This window comes from Halichoeres trimaculatus, unplaced genomic scaffold (assembly GCF_033239565.1).
Source record: "Halichoeres trimaculatus isolate MK-OKI-2021-1 unplaced genomic scaffold, fHalTri1.1 fHalTri1_scaffold_17, whole genome shotgun sequence".
Taxonomy (NCBI): Eukaryota; Metazoa; Chordata; class Actinopteri; order Labriformes; family Labridae; genus Halichoeres; species Halichoeres trimaculatus.
Window position 1 is genome coordinate 16,271,868 of NW_027437195.1, and position 22,401 is coordinate 16,294,268.

Here is a 22,401-nt window from a genome sequence, read left to right on the forward strand (position 1 = left end):
CAAGTTTGTAATCACACTCTCCAATACTTCATCTGCTTGTTTTCCCTCCTGTAGCTGCCCACTGCTTCCTCACCGGATGATTAACACCCTTAGTGTACTGGACATATGCACCTGAAGGTGTGTGTAAGACTGAAGGTGAAAGGGGAAAAAACTACTTTAAGGCTGAATTTGTTGGAAATAAGCTGTTGATAACTCCCAACAGAGTCTAATAAATAAAAGCCCCCACACAGATGTTCAGTTGGATTATATATAAATGAAAAAGGACAGATAATGAGGCAGACAGGAAACAATAAGCAGAGCAACAGGCTAAACAGACTGTGAAAATAGCGAAAAAAGTAAAGTAACTGCTGCCCACCCTGAGAGGCATCTTGCAGTAATCAGAGAGCAAGGGCACATCAAAGACGAGGCGGCGCAGGAGCTGCTGCAGCATGGAGGGGCGAAGGTGCCTGCAGAATAAAGTGAGAGAAAGTAAGAGTGAGAGATAAGAGCTCTGCTGCCCTGAGCTGTGTTTAACCAGAACACCTTTACAGTCTGACCACATTTGTCCCAGAAATTTAGCAGGATTTTTTGTCCAGCCTTGAGCTATTAGGTTTTTGTTAGAAAGGAGACAAAACGAGCTGTTGATCTTTCCTGTTGCCGCAAGGTGGGTTACCACAGTTGTTCAGTTTCTTACAAAAAATAGATTTTTTTCTCCTTTTGACTGTGCTGGTAGTTCTCACTTGCAAATGGACAGCAGGCACTCTTCTATAGCGTCTCTCTGGGCCTTGGTCAGTGAGCGACCCTTGGACAGGCGGTAGATGGTGTGCAGGGTGGAGTCGATGAGGGTGGCGTAGTGGTCCGTGCCGGCGAAAAGAGGGGCACAGCGGGTGAGCAGGGGAAGGAGGGCCGAGCCGATGTAGCGGTTCATGGCCAGGGCCGTCTCTGTGGTGCACAAACCCTCCTGCACACAAAAAGAGACGAAGATTAGAAAGCATTGCATTTCTTTATTAAAGTATATGACTGTAAGACTGACAAAGCTAAGTTTTATGATGCTGATGAGGCTGTAACCACTGTCTTTCCTGTTCTGGTATGACTAATAACCTTCTTTTTTGTTTCATCCACTTACAACTCCACACTGTGTTTATAAGCAAGAGTTACGTATAATTACTGCTCTATTGAAGAGAAACTTGAACCAACGCTCAATGAGAAGCTCCTCATTAGTTTAAGAGATCGTCCAATACTATTGATCCTTAACAGCCTTGATGAAGTTTATGTTACAGGAGCTGGTCATTAATCACATCCTTGCCTTGTGTCCAGCATAACCCACCGTATCAAGAGATGTAGCTGCTCTCAGATCAGGAAGGAAGCCCACTTCGAGCAGGTGAAGCAGAAAGCTCTGATCCTCAATACCATAAACCCTGTCCAGGAACAGCACCATGGGGGCTTTGTGGTCTGGGCAGAAGCAAGCTGACATGTCTGGCTCCGTCACTGACCCATCTGAGAGAGATTCAGACATGAGAAGAGAGGCGCAACACACAAAGTAAACCAGGTGTGGAGCAGCGGCGTGTCCAGGGACCAGCCCACAGTAAATAATGGAAAGTCTTTTCTGATTAGGGGAGTCATGTGTATTCATTAGGCAGCTAGCAGCAGCACGGAGATGAGAGTTTTCTGTTGCTGGGGCTTGTTGTCTTCACTCTTGGCCTGCTGACAGAGCCTTTGCAGCAGTGCTCAGGGCAGCAAATTCAAGAGGCGAGCCTTGCCATGCTTACGCCGATCAATCAATAGAGCATGACGGCCCGCTATAGAAATGATTTGGCTTACTCAGAGCTGTGGGAGTGTGCAGTAAAGCGCTGTGCTGATTAAAAAGGCATGAGTGGTGAAATTAAATCAATAAGGTTCTGCCTTGCACTGCCTGTGCAGACTGTGGTAACCATTGTATTTTCATGTGAGTTAGACATCCTGTAGAAGCATGCAAATAAAATAACGGGATCTGTATGAAATGCTCCTGTTGATGGATAGGTGAATGTCCTCACCTTTGTTAGTGATAGGCATTTTGAGAGGTATACTAATAATTCCCACAAGGTCTTCTGTAGGCACCAGAGAGCGTAGAATGGCACGGATACGCAGGGCTTCACCTTTCCCCTTGTTGATGAGCTAGAGAGCAGATAAAGATGAAAATAAAGACATATATCTGAGAAAAAGTACAAAAGACTTCACGCTTTCTGTCAAACATACATGCATCTCTGGGGCACAGCGTCCCAGCAGGTCAATGAGCGCAGAGTAGAAGGACATAATGGCATTGCCCATGTGCACCACCTCTTCCTCATCATCCCCATCAGCAGACCTAACAGGGAGAAGAGCAAATACACAAGACAGGAAGGATGAGCAGCTAATCTCAAGTTTAAGCCCTCTGCATTGATTTCATAAGTGTTGCTTGATCTCATTTGCTTACACATCAGAGCTGACCCCATGCACAGAGCCTGGGAGGTCTAATGCTGGTGTCTCCGAGATCTTAATGGCTTCCTTCATGGCAGCCAACAAGCCATTCCCTCCTTCTCCCCTCAGAGCAGGTCCAAAACACTCTGGACGGCGGATGAGCAGCTTTACTACAACGTTAGAGTTCTCCTCCACGCTCTCACCTGTGACACAAATATGAAGTCGTATGAGCATAGATATAAACATTTTCAGATTTAACATCAAATACTTTCCTTAAAGCCCTGGCAAACCTCAGGCATAACTCAAGCAGAAAGAGGGATGTGATCAATGTAATCATACCATTGACAAAGACTGCAAACCGCAAGAAGGAGAGGTAGCGCTCCCCCTCTATAGGGTTCCAGCCGATGTCTGGATAACCTTTAGCCAGCAGCATCGGACAACTCTGGAGACCACAACCAGCAAGATAGGTGACGACCTGCAAGCACATTACACAGACAGCAGCACACACAGATCACTACTCATCCAGCATTAAGATATCCTTCCCATTTATTCTCAAAACAAGTGTCTCTCTCTCACTTTAGAAACCATGTGTACATATGAAAAATCACTGGTTCTGCCCTAAATCAAGCTACACATAACAATGGCACCAAGTCTGAGTCTTACCTTGTCCAGATCAGGTTCTTCCAGAGCAAGAGCAAGGCCATTGTTGTCCATCACAGAGGATGCAGCTACATCTAGAGGAGTGGAGCCTCTCATTGCTGGTGAAGCTACAAAACAAAGCAGACGTTCATTTCATTTTTTTAATGTCACCTGTTTAATGAGGACTCTGTGTATGTGTGTGTGTCACTGGGTGTGTGCACACTCAGAGGACACAACCCCTGACCCCAGTAGGGTGATCTATGAGATTGTGGCACTGTCATCTTCTAACAGAATGGGGGATGATCGCTTTCTCTCTACTGACACATTTTCAGTACCAAGACTTGCAATTACACCATAGACTGTATAAAACATAGACGTAGTCAAGCCAATGTCACCCGTCTGTTTCTGAAACGGAAAATGAAGCACATCGGCTATAGCGGCCATATTGGTAGTGGCAAGGGCTTCACCTACAGCCTACTAGTTACTTACTGGTTCATGCTGCATTTTTACAACAGAGTGCCCACAGGTATATTTAGGTCGACACAACACCAAATAATGATACAAGATGATAGGGCATTTTACGATAGGGTATCATAGGATAGGACGTGATATGATAAGATTTGATGTGATAGGCTACAACTGGACTGTCCAATTAGGGGCCCGCGGGCCAAAGTTGGCCTGCAAGCGTTTTTTTTCGTCCCACTGCCCATGTTTGAATTTTATTACATATATATATTTTAATTACTGTAAATTAATTTTGATATATTAGTCATTTATAGGGAAAAAGTAAAGCAGGAAAATACACTATTTTGGTTTCATGGGAGCATGCTGTGTCTCATGTTGTTTCAGGTTATTCTGCACTAAATGTCTCTGAAGACATATGCCTAGTATTTTTGCCATATTGATGTTTCGTGCTGTGAAATACAGTAAAGAAAAGTGTTTTCATTTTCAGAATTACTTCTATGAGTATTTATTTTGCACAATTATGCTATAGACATATTTGATATCATGCACTGCATCATAAATGTTTAGTATCGGCCCGCAACCATCCACCCTGATTTGTTTTTGGCTCTTCACTGAAAAGAATTTAGGCACCCCTGGGCTACAATTAGATATAGGATACCAGACCACATGATATGATAAACTAAAACATGATACAATAGGATGGGGTACGATCTGATACAATATGATATGAAAAACATACCCAACTTCAAACACAATAGCGACAATAAATAAACGCTTTAAAACAATAATAATCCAATGCAAACATGAACTAACTGTTGGTAGGTGTTGCAGTTTAACAGCTAAATTCACGTGGTAGCTTCTACATCTTGATTACTTCAGCTGATATTTGTGTAAAATGACAGATGACAGAAAGAGTTACAGATAAATGAAGACAAGAGGGGGGCAGTGAGATGTACTCACCAAGGCCCACACTGCTGTTCTCCAGCAGGTAGCTGAGGTGGTCGAACATGGCCTTCTGGTTCTGTCGGCTGATTCGGCAGAAGTAGCACAGAAAGCGACAGCAGCTAGCTACCATCTTGGGAAAGGCAATTTCCTGTGGAGAAACATGCATAAGGTAAAGTCAAATATCTGGAGTCTAAAACAGGACAGTTGTAGCTGTATTACAGCATAGACTTCTATACTTAAAAAATAACACAGAAGTATAACAAACTTCATGTCAAGAAGTTCCTTAACAAGCTCTCACAAAACAAAAAAAAAAATGTTTGATTAAAGAGAGTTTGGAGTCTGCCTCTACATTTTGGAGAAGTTTATTCTAATGACTTTCTCCGGGCCTTTTTCTGTAAAGTCCCCAGCATGCTTTGTTCCTAATTAACGTCAAAAAAGCCTGACACCTTCACACACTGTCAGCCAGCCAACCAGCCACAGGCTGCCCTCTCTGCCCTCCCTCCCAAACTCTTCTGCCATCATCCTGATGAGAAAGCCCACCTACTGGGACCACATCTTCATTAACACACTCACCCTGCACCCATTTTCTCACACAAATAATAAAAAGCAAAACTGGACGTAAACACAAACTTTCTGAGTGAGGAACAACATTTCTGGTGAGGTGGGGCGCTACAGGTCTACATGAGCCGTTATAAGTAAAGATGCAGAAGTAATTTAACCTGAGACTTGTCTCCTCCAAGCACATTGACCATGACCTCCATGACGGTCTCATGCATGCCCAGTATTCTCATCAGGTTGGGGTGCTGGTAGAACACTTTGTTGTTCATGATGTCTCTGAAGAGGAAGAAAACAAGGGGTATCAAACATTTACCAAAATTTATGGCAACAAATTTACCATGAAACAAGTTAAAGTGATTAAAATGACTGAAATGTTTTGAACACTTCCTACCCAAGTCCATCAATCATGAGCTTCTCCTCCTCTTTCCCCATTCGGACAGACAGCAAAGATCTGATCTGGCCAAGAGAGGCCAAGAGGTTGATGGTGTCCTGGACGGATGCACCACTGATGGTGTAGGTCTTTCTCATTGCGCGGAGCAGCTCCCCGATGCTGTCATACTGCCTCCTCAGCAGGCTGAACATCTTGCGAACCAGCTCTGGGTCCTGGATGTGACACTCTTGGGCCCAGCTCACCATCGTCTGAGAAATCAGCTCCTTCAGGTTGGCTGTAAAGATAGTTAAGTGGAGGAATCTTACTGTAACTGAAAAAAAATAGTTTTGAATTCACCTAATATTAACTTTCTGGGGCTGACTCCTGCAGATTGTGGAAAGATTACGGGTAAGATGTTTTTTCTTAAAAAAAAAAAAAAAATACATTTTCTAACACTCTCTGATCAAACTGTTTGAGAGGTAATCAAATTTCAATAGAGAATGACAATAATCTTACATTTTTGGTTCCTTTCTTTTCTTTTCTTTTTTTGTAAATCTCTAAAAAGTAGTCTGATTAAACCTCCCTTCAGTAACTTTGAATAGTGTTAGTTTTGGCTCCCCCTGTAGACAAAGCAATACCACTTATCCCATATCACACACAGTGGAAAATGTTGATATGACACTGGCCCCAAAGCAGCTGCAGGTTCAGGTATTAAAGGTAACATAATAAAGATAACTCTGAAGTACTCATGCACCTTTGATTTCTCATTTGGTGTTTTTCATTTACCTTACTGAAAGTCTACCAAGACTCAAGGCTCTGATCAGATGTTTTCTTGTTTGCAAAATCAAAACAATTGGCTAGAAGATGCTAAAATGGTCAGTAGAGCTGAGAAGAGCTGTAAACTTGAATTTTTATTCTTTTTTCATGCATATGACATCAATTTGATAGATTAATAAATGAGACTGAAGGAGTAGCTTTGGTTTAACATTTAGACACTTGTATCAGTAAATTCAGCTCTTCAGAACATTATGTCTAATTACAAGTCATAAATAATTGTATTATTAAGGACAATTTTTTTTTGGTCACACAGTGGTACAAAACTAAACAGCAGACTGTTTAGTAATGTGGGCAGCATGTCTATATCTCTGCCCTTTGAGAGGCATGAAGCCTCAATGTTGCTCCAATGGGCACAAAATCACAATCACATGATCAAATAATCAATTCAAAGTGTATTGTTTCGCAAAATAAATAATGGTATATGACTCAGTGGAAAAAGAATGGTCTGTTATACTGGGCTTTAAGACCTACTGCAGTCAGTCACCAGGGGGTGCTTTATTGAAAGTTTTGGCTTCACTCTGGGGATGTTAGGGGCTGTTCATAATTTCATGCAATCCATGTACTTTTCCAACACAGTACCCACACACACACACACACACACACACACACACACACAAACAAAATCTTGCAAGACTGGTGCTACAGGGGCATCCAAATGACCTGGTGCTTCAATTTTTACACACACAATTTAACAGAGACATCCCCAAAGTGTCTCAGCGATGCCACATGGACCTTAAGCTGAAAACAAAAAGACAGGCAGATCCTTCATCGTCTTGGAGGGGGGTTGAGTCATGTTAATGGGACTACACGCATGCAATCGGCCACCCTAACAAGCCCCTGCTGTTCAAGCAGAGGTAATCAGCTGTGATTTAGTGTTGAGTCATTTCTACGTAGAAGAAAAGCTCACTGAAAAGGCACATGTTCAGCAGAGCGTGAAGGAGGCTCTATTATGCAACAAATTAGAAAAAGGGAAGTGGACATTGTATTAATAGTTCTGTGCTGTATTCTTCTTCTTCTGTGGTTTAATTTGAGACAATTGTTTGGACAGCTCGTGGGTGGGGTACCCTCAAGGCCTTATTAAAACTGGATCAATAGGATGTGAGTTATTTGTGTGTCCGTTCTTTGGGGCTTGAATACACAGAGGAGAGGAAGGCATCAATTAAACAACAAAGAACCATAAAAGATGAAGCCATTTATGTGTAATTGATTTCCTTTAAAGTATTGCAATTAGGTGATTGTGTTTTTAAGACCTATGTGCCCCTTTAGGTGATTGGAGCTGTTGGCTTTTCCAAAGACTATGTGACACTGGGCTGTCTATCAACGCCGGGCTGTGTGTGTGAGCGGTGAAGGGGAGGCAGCACAGTCTCACAGTCAGCAGTAAGCAATCCTGTGGCTGTTGAGAGTAGTGTGGGTGTTAGAGAAAGGGCAGAAGAGCCAGCTTGTTCCAAAATGAGACGCGACATTTCTTCCTCTCAGCCAAGATGCTTCACAACACCGGACTCTCATTCAGTTGCACTATCAAACACACTTGTTCATCCCTGACTATTTGTTTGGCTCTCGAACACACCCTTCCAGTACGTTCCCCTCACCAAGACATCTGACCACCCTACAGTTCCACTGATGGCAGCCGGAGATTTATTTGGTGTCATATTGCTGACACACAGTCCTTCTGTTCTCACTCACACATTTCATCAGCTCTGTGCATTAAATGCTGCTGGTGGATAAACCATTCATCAGCGCAGGAAAAATGCATTCTGCACTTCCTTCCTTTTACTTCACCCCTGTGAAATAACAGCTGAGACAAGGCACTTTTACCATACCAGTCTCATTCACCCACCCACACCACATTCACACACTGATGACAAAGACTGGTAAAGGGTAGACTAGCATTAGCATCTCATTCATACACATTCACACACCACTAATCAACAGAAGGAGTAGTTTGGTGCTCAGTGTCTTGCTCAAGGACACTTCTGCTTCCAACAACTTGACCACTGAGCCACAGCTGCCCCAGAAACATATACAGTGCCAAACAAATTCATTAGACCAACACCCAGAGTAATATGTTTGCCAACGCTGCCCTAAATCAACAATACAGTGCTGATTACCGTAAGATTTTTTTAATGTTTCTGTGATCAAAATCACAATTATATATTTAATGCTACAATATAATCAACTTTGTTATCCATGAATTTTCAAATGTACTGTTTTACAAACAGCAGAAAAAAGTAAAGCACATTATTATTTTTTGATTACCAAATTACAGCCATTTAATTCAATTCCTGAACAGAACACTTTGCGCTGGCTCAAATGTGAGAACAAAAATGTGAATTCAGTTTAAAAAAATCCACTCCTTTTCAAAATGATGAAGCGTAGGGAAATCAGAGAGAGAAAGAAAGAAAAAGTCAGAGTCGAAGCATTTCCTGATGCTGGACGGTTTTCTTTTTTCTTCCTTTTTTTTTTTTTTACAATAGTTGAGCTACTAAATGAGTTAAGCCTTGTATATTTTACAATTAAAATGGAGTAGAAAGATGTATTTGCACTCTTTTGAACCACTCCTGAAAATCCTCCAGTTGTAAAAATTCTTCTTGTTTGCACCTTGGCATTGGCTTCATTTTTCAACACAAAAATAAAGCACAGCAGCTATAGCGGCCATATTGGTAGTGGCAAGGGCTTGGCCTACAGCCATAGGGCGCCGGCCGCCACGTGACCCTCAGCTGTGCCTCTTATTGGGGGAGCTTGCGATCTTAATAACCTCTGAAAGGCCGAGTTAAAAAATTAGAAAAAAATTCACCCCCCGTACAGTGGGTGCCGGTAGTAAACTTCGCGACTCAGACAGGAGACGTTTTTTGAACCGGGCTGTAAATAGGTTAATTTCTCCTTTGATAACGGCTTTTTTTGGCTTGGTGTGTATGTGACTTCCTGTAGTTCTGGAGCCAGCCTCAAGCAAACACTCGAGAAACAGCAGATTTTAGCACTTCCGCATTGTCTCATATTCTTAAACCGGAGGTTGCCGCTTGATCTGGACCTATTAGTTTGCAAGCATTAGCACTGGTCTGCCAATACAGCCCTGTCTTTAAAATGTAATTTTCTGAATATCAATCAAAGAGACAAATTCTGTATTTTAGCCAACTTCTAACAGAATTTAAAGACAAAAAAAGAAAACACATGGTTATGATACCACAAAAAAATTCTACCAAAATCAAGCTGTAGCACTTACTAGCAACATAAGATAAGATCTAAAATGTATCAAATGTTCAGCATATAAGCAGATAAAAGGAGGTGAATTTCATTGTTTTCTGCTCTCATTCCTCTCTCTAACAGTCCCAGCTGTTTCAGTTGTAGATGTGATGTTCTTGAACTGCAGCTGCCACTACAAAGCAGCCTACTAATCAATCAACATTCACACAACACCCTGCAGACACCACTGGCAACATCAACAGCCAAACACACTCTTTTAGGGAAAAACACACACTCCTCTATTTTCATCTAGCCCTGCTCCTTTTGGATCATTGTCGTCGTTTACGATACACGTCAGGGTCACAGCAAATCCCTGAGAGGATATTGCCTTCCTGCAACACATATTTCAAGCAATTCCAGCACACTTTGTTGCATGCAACACTCAGAGGAACAGTAGATGGTAAGGTAGCAGCGAGATTCTCAGAAAGCTGTAACTGGATTACAACCCTCTCAAATAGAGTATTTATTGCAAGAAGAACTGGAATATTTTTTTTTCTCTGAGGTATGGTTAATATTTTCAACCATACTTCAGTGAATAGGTGAAAATCCTTTAGTGAGACTTGTTGGTTGGTCTCCTACAATGAATTTTACAAAAATTGAAAATTTAGATGCAAATTGTTGACATTGTTGAACATTCCTGTTGGTGATTACTGTGATTTAAATGTTTCTTGTTCTCTCTGTGTGGTCCTATGACGGGGTAATGCACACCAATGTATCTATGAGTTAAATCAGTTAAAGTAGCTTTGGTTATATATACCCTTTTTTCCACATTCTTTTTTACTCTTGCCTTGTTTTCCTTTAGTTCCCAGAGCAGCTGACAGAAGATGTTCTCCACTTTAGAGTCTCTCCGCCACCCAGCTCCATATATTACCATAATAAAATTGAAAGGGAAATTGAAATGGAAATGACTGCCACCCAATGACACAGTCCACATGACACCAGCAGACAAACAGAGGCAATGCTGAGGGTGCTGGGGGTGCAAAACAAAGGGTTCTGTTTTTTTTTAATTCTCTCTTTAAGCGAGGAACAGACAGAGAGCTAGTACGAGAAGAGGTGAAGAGATGGTACAGAGCAGAACGTTGTGGGGAATAAATGAGTATTGTGTGAAAGGAGCCTGCACAAGTAACAAATGTTGTACAAGCTGTAAAGAAAAAGATGCAAAAAAAATTGTCTTGCTCAAGGATGGTACTTGTTGCCATGTGGATCAATGTGCGTATAAAAAAGCCTTCATCCACGACTTTGAGCCAATCAGAAATAAGATCTTCAGATCACCCAGACCCTGATGCTTTAAAACATTTCAGCCTCACAAATATTAGAAGTAAAACAGCTTTCTCACATGGTGTGGCTTGCTCCTTGTTGGTGGGCTCCTCTGCCTTGTGAGCCTGCCCTTTGATCTTGTTCACCAGCATCAGGAGGCGACCTCTGATAGATGTAGCCTCTTCATCCTCGTCTTCCTCCATAGGGATTCCTGCATGGTACCAACAGATCGACACACTATATAAACATGGAGATCAAAGCTTATTAAAGCTATATCTCTTCCCAGCGTGGCTTCCTGTGGGGTTAGCAGACATGTCATGTATATAGTTCACAGTGTGGTATATCTGATATTTGCAGTTTCTTTGCAATTTAAAGCCGTATGTTATTGCTCTCCATGTGGCGGGTGCCATGACAGGTCGGTGCTTTGCGGCACGGCTGAAACTGCTATCAGATCCGTTGTACCACAGAGAATTGGGCAATTCAATTATTTATCAAAACATCAAGATGTCAGAGCAATCTGAGAGGCACTGAACTGTAACTCTGCTGCTCAAACAGGGAGAGAAGCTGGAGGAGGAAAGAGGGATGCATATCAGAAAGCAATTACTGACAATTCAGCTGATGTAGCACAATGGAATAAAAAGACAGGGTGACTTAAATTCTTTATGTTCTCAATAGCTTCTGTTTGATTCATCTGTAAAGATATCAATTACATATTCCACAATGAGTAATATTAGAAAAATGTATCAAGTTAAACACATTTAGACATGTTAATAAATTATGATCAAGTTTCTTAATCTCACCACAGTGAAGCTGCAGTTGGTTGTGAAAGATGTACAGTTCTCCCTGGATGTCTGTAGGACACGGACAGTCCTCTCCTGTACTGAAAGTCAGCAGCATGTTGATCTAAAATATGGACAATATGAAAGCAGAAAGATGTTAAATAGATGTTGATTACTCCCAGTTTTAATTTAAAAAAGGAAAAATAAGGGAAAAATAAAGAAAAACAGCTTAATTCTACATCAGCACTCGCAGGCCGAAGGACACTATGACAAGTCATTAAAGTAGCAGTGAAGCACTGAACTCCATCTCCCACTGTGACCCTTAAGGGACTCTGTATGTGTGGTTCAGTGTGCACTCTCACTGGAGCAATGACACCACAGACAAGAAGGATGAATGAGCCTTGAGGCTTTGTTCAACACACACGGACTCACAGAAAGAGACTTTTCAAGGACCAGCTCTCATTCACTCTCAAACCAAAGCTAGAAATTTCAGCGATACAAAGTTTTACAAAAAAAAAATACTTTAAGGTTGTAAAAAGAAACTGTCCTTGTATGTTGGAGACATGGCCTTACATAACATCTCTCAATGAATTATCTAGTTACATGCATCATTTGAAGTGTTGAGCCTGCAGGCTGTGTGTGTGGTCAGATGTGATAGATTTTAGGAGTTATCACTAATGCACACTTCCTGGCATTTGCCTACCATAGCTGACTTGCTGGTTTATTTTAAGTCACATTAGTATTAATTGAGTCCCATGCAGACTGTGTGAGAGATCACACACACACACTATGTCAGATTCATATGTGCAGGGGTGTGAAGGGCTGTGAAACTACTGGAGTTAAGATATTGCAGCTGCAACTTTAGAGGGTTAAAAAGTGGGTCTGTCACATAACTTCATCAAAAAAAAAAAAACATATATTGGAAAAAATATGTTAATCTCTTACTTGTTGCTTTGATATAAAGATTGCAGACCTATTCTAATTTTGATTTACAAAGAAATAAATGTCATGATTTGCTGATAAAAAAATGGTCCCAAAACAAGCACTGACACAATCTAGACTGAGACACCATCCCAGTCTGCTGCAAGAATAATCACTGTGCATCGCCACCGAGAGCATAAAACTCATACCATTATCTGCATATATGTTTATGCAAACATTCAGTTGTTTTTAGTTCAGTGTAATTATATAAAAATGAAATTAAACCAGTCATATACCTGGCTTAGACACCTGGAATAAGTGCAGAACTGTAAACTTCAGTCTCTGGCACAGCAGACAAAGAGCCACATTTGTTTACACGTCTTCCTGACCTCTGACTACCTTTCCCAGCAGACATGCAGTGACTACAGCCTCCTCTCACCTGTTCTTGAGGGGGTGATCTGAACTCTTTGGTCTTCTTTGCAGTGACAGCAGCCGACATGTTGAGGGCCAGCATCAGCTCATTGTAGCGAAACTTTTGGTTGTACTGTAGTTTGGAGACAAAAGTGTCGGAGAAGGACACAATGGCCTCGATCCGGTGCTTCAGCTCGCAGTCACAGAAATAATGTAATAGCTCACACATCTGGGGAGCAGACAATGGAGGAAAAAAAAAGCAGTTTATCTCTGTCAAACAACTTAACTGGAGAGATGAACTGTTCAACATGTGGAACAGGTCTGTGATAGCCCATCAGTAATGGAAGATGTAGATAAGTGGACAGGTGACAACAGCAGATGGAGATGTTCATTGATTTCACATTTACCTTCAGTGGTTTACGCACACATTAAATGAGTCCACATGGTTCATATATGCTCATAATCACCTGTCGTTTCACAGGCTCAGGCAGCCTCTTCTCCAGTAGCCCTTTTATTGGCTGTTTAGCCTCTTTAGCTGCCTCCTCCTCTCCAGCCTCCACAGCCTTTTCCTCAGCTCCTGTGAGTCCTTCTTTGTCCGTGGCTCCTATGACCCCCTCCTCACGAGTCTCTCTGAAAACATTTGGGTCAATGAGCAGTAAGATTTTATGAACTTCCTCACTACTTAATACGCCCATAGTTAGCAAAGTGCTAATGAGCTTCAAGATTGGCACAAACTGGTACTCCACACATCCTCCTACAGGGTCTCGTATGTGGTGCCCCCAGCCTTGAACAGCCTCTGTCAGCATTGAAATAGCTTTCTCTTTCAGAGCATCCAGTGGGATTTGGGGACTGTAGAGATGCTGCTCCCGTTTGGTGCTGATGAAACAGGGTGGAGCAAAGTTTAAACGGGGTTTTAGCGATGTGCTAAGCCCCACCCCTGGTGGGAGGTGCTTTTTGGAGGCATCAGAAAAAAGTCGGATGGAGCGTGTCTCAGCTGTAACAGGGATGATGAACTCATCTTTCATCATTAGCCTCGCTCCTTTGGCAGTCTCCAGGTGGATGCTGATCAGGACATTGTAGAAGCCCTCGCGCAGCATCCCTGACAGGTACTGATTGTCGATGGTGTATAAGAGCTGGGATTGATCCAGATGGCTGCAGAGGGCGTGGGCCACACGGGTGTTTCCCAGAGCGCAGAGGGCGCAGTAGAGCTTCAAGGTGTGGAAGTGGAACTTCTTCATGTCCTCCTGCTCAGATAGCTCCATTATGTCCACACACCTGGAGGAAGAAGTCAGACTGGTTATACAATTTCTAAACTGGAAAAGTTAAGCTTCATTATAACTTTCCCACCTTAATTCTAATTCTGGCTAGTTAACACTAAAGCCCTCCAATTTAACCATCACCACCAGTTCAAAGTCTCATGCAGAGGCTAAGATGACCTGTGTCACAAGGAGCATTGGTCATCTAACAAATGTCCAAATGTCTTTAATATTCAGACAAATAAAGTCAAAGACATTCCATGAAAAACCACTGGCACTTTCCAAGATGTGAAAAGAAATCTGTAGGGGCAATAATATCAACCTTTTCTATGTGAGATCACAATGTCAGAGTTACTTCCAGTGTTTTTGAAATTTGAAAAAACTGACATGATGAGTAGTTGTAGCATTTTGAGATAGGGGAATCAGACAGTAAGGCTGGTATGGGACATTACTCATTAAAGAAAGAGGCAGGGTTGCTGGAGTAGAATCAGAATTAACATTCTGCTTAACTTGGAAGCTGTGAAGAAGTCAATTTCTCATAGAAGGCTGCTGGTTTGAGCTTCGCTCCTGCAGCCTTGAAGTCAACATGTCCATGGGAAAGACACTGAACCTAAACTGTTCCTTAAGGCAGAATCATCAGCATGTGTGTGTGAATGTGGTTAGTTAATGAAACTAATCGAAACTCAGTGAATGAATGTGTTTGAAAAGGTTTTTACAGAATCCCTTTGAGCATCTAAATGCTACAAAAGTGCTTCATGCAGTCCCTTTTACCAGTTAATGCCAGCTAATCAGCTCCTGATTGTAGCGTGCAGTTTCATCCAACTTGTGTTTTCTCTGTGGGCTCCTTTGCCCCATGAGGCTGGCCTTTGATCTTCAGCAGTGTTCATGATTGCTTTCTTGTATCTCGCTGGCTAAACTACAAATGTGCTTTTTTCCCCTATAACATTGCTTTGTTCATTCAAATCAGCTTAACTCCACCAATTAGATATATCACATAAGCCGGTTACTCGTGTGCCGCACCTGTTTTCCTCAGGTATGTGTACAGCCAACATCTGCAGGGGCTCCACACACTGCACCACCCAGCCATGTCTCTCGTTGACTCTGGCTGTTTCTACTTTGAGGAACGTGTTAGGCATGCGGCTCCACAGCACAGCGTTGATGGTTTGGACATCAAGACGAGGAGGACACTGAGGCACTGGGTTCTTATGTTCACTCTTAAAGACAGCTGACGACAGAGGCATGGCATTCTGGGGAAAATGCAAAATCATAGTTAGTATTAGAAGGTGCTTGTTGAAGTTGGAGTGGCTACATGAAGTGTGCTGTGGCTGCATCTCTGAACATGTGAAGTAAAATAAAGCATTGTGAAAGGGTTGAAATCAAAGGGAGCACAATGTCAGGACTAAAAACAGCATTTTCTCAACAAAACACTGACAATTTGTGAGACTTATTATTTTTGTCCTTGCAGATGTGAGATGCAATGACAGATTTAATACCTTAATTTTAGCCAGCTCAAACTGGAAGAGGTTTGGGCTGGTGGGTCGCACAAACACTGCAGGGAAAAGCTTGGTGTTTGGTTCCACCTGAAGCAGGAAAAGAGAAAACAGGAAGTACACGTCAGAAGCTTGAGGTGCAGCAAGAGAGCATGACTTGCGAAAAGCAGCTTAATGATGCATCATGAAATTACACCACACTGCTTAGTGTGTGGCTCAGTGTGTGTGTGTGTGTGTGTGTGATCACTGAAGGGTGTTGGTTGGCAGGATGACTCAGAGCTGGGTGAGGCGTCACAGAGTTTCAGTGAAGGAGAACATAAGAAGATTATACCCCTCTAAAGGTTCTGTCAGATTTGGTTCTCAGAGTAAATCTGAGAAGTCTGAATCTCCACAGAGCAGACGTCACGACTCTGTTTAGAAATTATGCAAAGAGGAGAGGCTGGTTTTGCCTGGTTTTAGTTATTCAATACCTGATAGGATGTAGATATCTCCTTCCCATTGACTGTGAATGTCACCATGCCCGTGGCCAGATCTATTAAGCAGCCAATCTCCAGATCCACGTTGGTACGGCTCGAGGCATGAGCAGTGTTCGTCACGTCACCACCCCACACCATGTAGCAGTTACTCCTCCTCACGCTACCAGAGAAAAAAAACTTAGACTCATTTTGTCTTTACATAAAATTGGCAGCATCTAGATCTTTTTGAGTAAAAGAGATAAAGCAGATATCCAAGGATTTTTAAACACAATATACTCAAAAATCATGCTGACAAGTGAAACTGTTGCTGATCTCACCTCTCATGAACTCTTCCTCGCTCGTCACCCAGTGTCACAGTGACTGTCCTGTTTTTACTGAGGTTGAAGTTGTTGCTATAGTAATGGTAATCAGGGGTGACCCATCCAACCCACACACCTGCTGGGTCCTGACCAGCGAAGACCCTCACTGAGTGGTAGTACTGTGGAGGCACACATGAAAAGTTGATGATAAATGCCTATCACTGACAAAGAGTGTAAAAATGAAATATTAACATGCTGATTTTCATCCTTTTAGAAAGTATTCAAATTCAGGGTCAATATTTACATTTTATGGCTTAATTTTTTAAAGTGAAAAAGATGCTGAGCCAGTGTCACAAACTGAAGTACTGTGAAAAAGAAATATCTATCCAGCAGCTTACTGCAACACAGCTCATAGATTTGATGTGAACAGAAGTCCCTCCTAGGACAAGTCAAAAAGTTGAGGTGTCAATCACAGTTCAGGATTTTGTCAATCAGACACTGGACAAACTCAAAACTTAGCTTGTATTTCTGTCTAATTTGTAGCCAGTAAGTCTCATTAATCTTATAGAACCACATCCATCTACTAGTTCTAGAAATTAGAAAGAAATTATAAGACAGAAAAAGCCCAAAGTAAAGCCTGAATTAGGGGGGAAATGTTGCTAATGGGATTGAAAAAAACACTTGTTAGTGTCTTAATCCAAGTGAATTTTTTGACCTTGTTGGCAGACTCTTTTACTTAAAACAAGAAACACAGGTCTCAGTTTGGCCTGTTTTGTCTTAAAATAATACATTTTTTAGAGTTAACAGGTTGATGTGACTTATCTTATGCTTAAAAGACTTTTTTTTTCAAGACATTGTAGAAAACCTAATTTTGAATTTTTGCAGTACATTTCAAAGGGCCAACTGAATCTGAAAACATCCTGTGATACAAAAGACGTGCTGAGATCTGAACGTGTGAATTTGGATGTAAGCTTGGGCTCACGTCTGTATGTGTGAAGAGAAGTATATCTGTGTGTTTATGTATGTTTTGGTATAAACATATATGTTTTGTTGGTGATAATAGTTTATTTATACATGAATTGAAATGAGGTATGTTAAAGCTCATAAAAATGTACATAAATAAATCCATCTATGTTCAGTGTGAAAGTCTATGTAAGCTAAAAATTGGGATTGCGAATCCAGCCTAGCTGTTATGTCTCTGCTCCCCATTGTGTCTTATGTCTTTTTTTCAGTGAGTGTGATTAATTGTATGAAATGACATTCAGTACCGTAGTGATGCTGCCATAGTCGACTCGTCTGCTCTCCTCGCTGTGCCTCACTGATCTTAACGGATATCTATGAGGAAACACATTTAACAGGTGGTTAAGTATATACAGCTGAAAACTGAAAACTTAGCATCTTCTTTCTGATTGGCTGAGAAAAGCTCAAAGCCACCTCAGAATCTCTGGAGGAAAAACAAAACCAAACTGTATCATAATAATTTGAGAAAACTTTCTATGACACTGAAGAAAACTGAACTTCGTAATATAAGTATGATGATGTCAGCACCTGTGTTTGACTTTAAGTGTTTCCTCCTCATGAACCCCGTTCATGTCCACAACAGGGTTTGTTTTGAAGACAGAGTGAAACTCTACAGGCATGCTGAGACGACAGAACACCATGTCTGCATTACTGTTTTGTGTGCCAAATGACTTGTGGGTAACTTTGAGACATGGGGGGCTGTCGACAGTGCCATCAATCCTGGTTACCTGCGAACAAGAGGAGAGTTTCTGCATTAAGCAACTGACCATTTTTAACTAACATCAACCAAAAAACCATTTCAGCGTTTTTGTCCTTACAGCAATGTGGTTGTGATCCTTTGGCACATTGACAAAAGTGGGCAGCCGCTTGCTGAACCACATAGTGACCTCTCGGTTCATGTTGACGGCAAAGGGTTCAAACCCTTCCTGGAGGCCGCACATGGTGTAGTATTTAAAAGTGCTGGCGTCTTTTCCCAGATTCATTCGCCCCACCTGAGCCAGGCCAAAGCTGCACACTGGAATAAAACCTGAAGGACGGCCAGAGGAAGTGGAGGAGTGAAGCAGAAGGAGAGTGGAGAACACACACACACAGCAGGAGAAGAAACAAAATCAATCCTGCTTTTCCAGAAGGCCAATTTACAAGTGCCACATTAAATAAGGCTGATTTTGTTGCTGTGAGCCACTTATTTTTCACTTATATGCCAAGTGTGGTCATTATAGGTTAAAGCCTAAGCTCAGCCAGTAAGAGCTTTATTAAAAGATGAGTGACCTACAACTCTTCCTAACATCACCTTATCAGTCTCACACTCTTTGACCTTAAGATTCTGGCTCTATTACCACACAAGCAGTTTCCAAATTTACAGATTTTCTCACCGTCCTCAGTTTCAAAGTCAGTAAAGCAGAGCTCAGATCCTTTGGTGGTGATGAGGATCTCTCCATTGAGGGTGAAGATCATGGACTTGTCCTCCATGTTGATCATGCAGCCCACAACATCCCCGGCATGCCAGCACCGCCCAAACAAACGGCTGCCCGTGTTCAGACAGTGGCCCTTCACGAAGCACAGAAAAAGAGAGAAAAAGCACTCAGGATAAACTTTTGTCAGTTGTACAACTTTGATTGTGATGTTAAACAGACACAGCATGTTGTGAAAAGCTCACCCTGTATCCATCAAAGACAAAGGCAAGCTCATCTGTCCCAAGCTCCACATCCGGCTTACATCCAGGTCTGGCCCAGCCCACTCGCATGTCTCCTCCTGTCACAGCCTCAAATTCAAAGTACCATTTCCCAGTCTTCACCGCGTATGTCCTCTCCACTCTGAAGAAGCGGATCTTGTCAATGCTGAGCCGCTCAACCACTTGTCCTGATGAATGAAAGACACAAGAGTAAAAAATCTTTGAAATCCATCAACAGCAAACTGAAGAAATCAACAGAAGCACTGAATGCAAAAGAAGTCAAGAGGTGAGGTGAAAGGCAATTGTTCACAAGTCTGTCCCCACTACACAACACTACATGGAAAGGAGATGTGCAACAAGATCTGTTATTTGTTCCATGAAATCACAACACATTTGCCAGGACAGAACGCTTTTCAGTATCATAAGTGTGTCAAACTCACCACCTTCCTGGTCAGATGGCTCAATGTTGTATCCATAGCCAATCAGGGTGCGGATAGCTTCCCGCAGGCTGTCTCTGTTGGACTTCTTGGTGCGCTCATCCAGCAGAGCGTAGGGAACCAAACGAGGGTTACGCTTACTCTTCAGATCCTGCAGGAGGGAAAAGAGAGACAGTAAAAAATTATTAAAAGCACATAGCCAAAGTTATTCTTAAAAGGCATATAATATACCTATATATATAATTATATATAACCTTAACACCATACATTTTTTAATGAACACTGACAAACACATTCTGTGATTTAAACCCTTGGTCCCACAAGGGAAGTCAAGAAGCAGTGACATGCACAGCTATGGAGCCCAAAAAATGACTTTAATGCTTGGTATTAAAAATAAAATTTGTCGTTGAAAAACGCACCCTGAAACCGAAAAAAGACACATCAGCATCGAAAAATATGTTTTATAAAAAATGTAAAATGGCATCAAAACAAGTAATGGCATTGATAACAGATAAAGTTAAAGTTAAAAACACGGACATTAAATGTTTTCTACATGTGAAGTTGCACACAATTGTGTTTTGAGATTAAAGTGTATAGGCAGGATCTTTGAGTGATGGAAAATCTAAATTACTAGTGTAGTTGTTATAAAACATATCTGTTGTGATGAATAAGGTCCATGATTTTGTGTCAGGCTTGGGCATCAGTATATCTTTTAATTTTTTTATTTGTTCATTCTAAATACATCTTTCTGCCCCTATACTAAAAAGGGGATTGAGAGTCATTGTTTGATTACCCTGAGTTTTCTATTGACATAAATAGTGATAAAAAAAACATTATTTATCAGACATGCAATGCAAACACATTTCCCAACCAGCCCTTGTCCCAGTTGAAGGCTCATAACACATCGCACATAGCACTGTTGTGTCTGGAAGGACCATACTGTCTATCTCTGTAAATGAGATAGTAATTGGCTATTTAATTGCAGTGGGCTGTTGCTATGTAGTGCTTCCTCTATGTAGTGTCATTTCCCGAGGCAGTATCTCCTCTGGGGTTTAGAGGACAACCATGGAAGTATCTTATTAATACCAGTTAAGCTCGTTTACAGAGCCTAATTCCAGATCTTGTGCTGATTATGTAGATCAAAGGCTGTTTGTTTGGTCTGGTGTGAAGCTTCCCCTGATTCCAACAGAGCATGATTAAAAACCATGTGGTGTTATCCTCAGTCCTCATCATTAACCTGCCATCAGCCTGGACTCTCACTCTACTAATTAAGCAACAACTTTTCCTCTTTACAGGGTTATGACAATATAGTTCAGTTAATTATTCAGTAAACTAAAGGTCGACTGAAATTTTCATTCTGTTGTATTAAATTGATGGATGCAAAAGATCCTCTGCTTTGCTTGAGTACGCAGAATACTGTAAATGATTCAGGTCAAAAGATGACTTCAGGACAATTCAGACCTTTGAAAATACCCCCAGACCAGAATTTAAAAAAGAAAATATATGTCAATGCAATATAAGCAAATTAGGGGCAAATGAATACTCCTTTGCACATTTATGAATCAAGATTTGCCGAATGTAGTGATACCTTTGCAAGATGCATAAAACTCTTTCTCCATCAAAGCTTTGGAAAAAAACTAACTGAAAAGAAAGCATCCATTACTGTTTTGACTATGCTTTCTAGTAATATGCCACATCTGATCTGTAACAAAAGAATCAAAAGCTACCTGAACAAGTAACACAAGCTAGCAGACAGTGTGTGTAGTTTCAGCACTTGTTCTTTCAGCAGATGTGAGGAGACGTTCTGTTTCAAAGTGTTCGGCACAGTATGTTCTGTGCCTTGTTACCCTTTAGAGCAGAACATCTTGCTGCATTCTGAATATCGGCACACAGCTCAGAAATGTCAGGATACACATAACGTCTGACGTGTGCACTGGAAAAGTATAGAGTGTGTGGAAAGTGCATTGACGGAGCATAAAGGACAAACACAATCACAAAGATTGGTGGGTAGGCCTGTTATCACAACATCAAATTAAGTAGTGGTGTTGTTGCTAATTACACTCAAACATTTATCTTAGATACTTTTTGATCCAAGAAAACTGCGCATGAACACATCCAGTGTACCTGCTGAATGCCATAAGTCCAGCCCTGTTTGATGCGATCCTTGGCCCAAACATTGTGTGCATTCTCTGCCAGTTTGTCCACCAGCAGCTCCTGACCTGGACTCAGTTTGATGTCAGACAGGTCCAGAGGAGATGGCTTGTAGCCGTTGGACATCATGTAGCTATAAAAGAAACAAACTGTGCTTGTTATGCAAGAATAAAAAGCTCAAGGTTATTTTTCCAACACTTAAAGCCTGATAAAAATCATTCCTGTACACACTGTCAACTTCTAGTAGCTGATCTAAAAAAAAGGCATATCAGTTCACACTCACTTTTTGGGGAGTTTTATCTTTTTGAGGGCGCTCTCAGCATTTGGATTGACCTGAACCACACGACAGCCCAAGGCCAGCAGGGTCCTGAAAGAGGAAACACAAAGTGAGTATAACAGTAAAAAAGAATACTGGAAACCAATTTCTAATGTTTTATGGCATATAAAATCAAAAGCAGCAAGCGTGGAGGTTCAGAGGGTCCAAATGTTACAGTGACAGGATAACTTGTGCAAGTTAATCTATCAGAAGAAAACAGGCCATGGATACCCAGAGGAAAGGCGCCACTTGTGAAGTGCCTTTGACAAAATCTTTTCACACCTTCTGAGGGGACAAAGTGACAGTAAAAACCAGTTTCATGTCACCCTGACAGCCATCAGTGTCACCTAGATGTGTCTGCCACAGCGGCAGATCAAGATTAATCACAGCAACCTCAACTTTCTCCTCTATTATTAAAGGAGCAGTGATGTAAAGCACTTGTAATAA

The 22,401-nt window shown here is 41.6% G+C and overlaps 1 protein-coding gene across 1 annotated transcript in view; it reads right to left on the reverse strand.

The window, feature by feature from the left end:
• LOC141806323 (ryanodine receptor 3) overlaps nt 1-22,401 on the reverse strand; it is a 125,771-nt gene that overhangs the window by 27,316 nt on the left and 76,054 nt on the right. The window contains exons 25-51 of the mRNA XM_074691773.1: nt 21,922-22,005; nt 21,612-21,771; nt 19,491-19,638; nt 19,036-19,238; nt 18,752-18,926; nt 18,197-18,405; nt 17,907-18,106; nt 17,627-17,693; nt 16,377-16,537; nt 16,054-16,219; nt 15,587-15,673; nt 15,114-15,340; nt 13,305-14,112; nt 12,866-13,066; nt 11,527-11,629; nt 10,806-10,937; nt 5,414-5,687; nt 5,184-5,298; nt 4,480-4,612; nt 3,079-3,182; nt 2,755-2,890; nt 2,432-2,618; nt 2,215-2,323; nt 2,013-2,133; nt 1,307-1,476; nt 720-940; nt 356-446 (exon numbers count right to left, since the gene is read on the reverse strand). Coding sequence (XP_074547874.1) covers nt 356-446; nt 720-940; nt 1,307-1,476; nt 2,013-2,133; nt 2,215-2,323; nt 2,432-2,618; nt 2,755-2,890; nt 3,079-3,182; nt 4,480-4,612; nt 5,184-5,298; nt 5,414-5,687; nt 10,806-10,937; nt 11,527-11,629; nt 12,866-13,066; nt 13,305-14,112; nt 15,114-15,340; nt 15,587-15,673; nt 16,054-16,219; nt 16,377-16,537; nt 17,627-17,693; nt 17,907-18,106; nt 18,197-18,405; nt 18,752-18,926; nt 19,036-19,238; nt 19,491-19,638; nt 21,612-21,771; nt 21,922-22,005 — 4,792 coding nt within the window. The remainder of the gene's footprint in view (nt 1-355; nt 447-719; nt 941-1,306; nt 1,477-2,012; nt 2,134-2,214; nt 2,324-2,431; nt 2,619-2,754; nt 2,891-3,078; nt 3,183-4,479; nt 4,613-5,183; nt 5,299-5,413; nt 5,688-10,805; nt 10,938-11,526; nt 11,630-12,865; nt 13,067-13,304; nt 14,113-15,113; nt 15,341-15,586; nt 15,674-16,053; nt 16,220-16,376; nt 16,538-17,626; nt 17,694-17,906; nt 18,107-18,196; nt 18,406-18,751; nt 18,927-19,035; nt 19,239-19,490; nt 19,639-21,611; nt 21,772-21,921; nt 22,006-22,401) is intronic.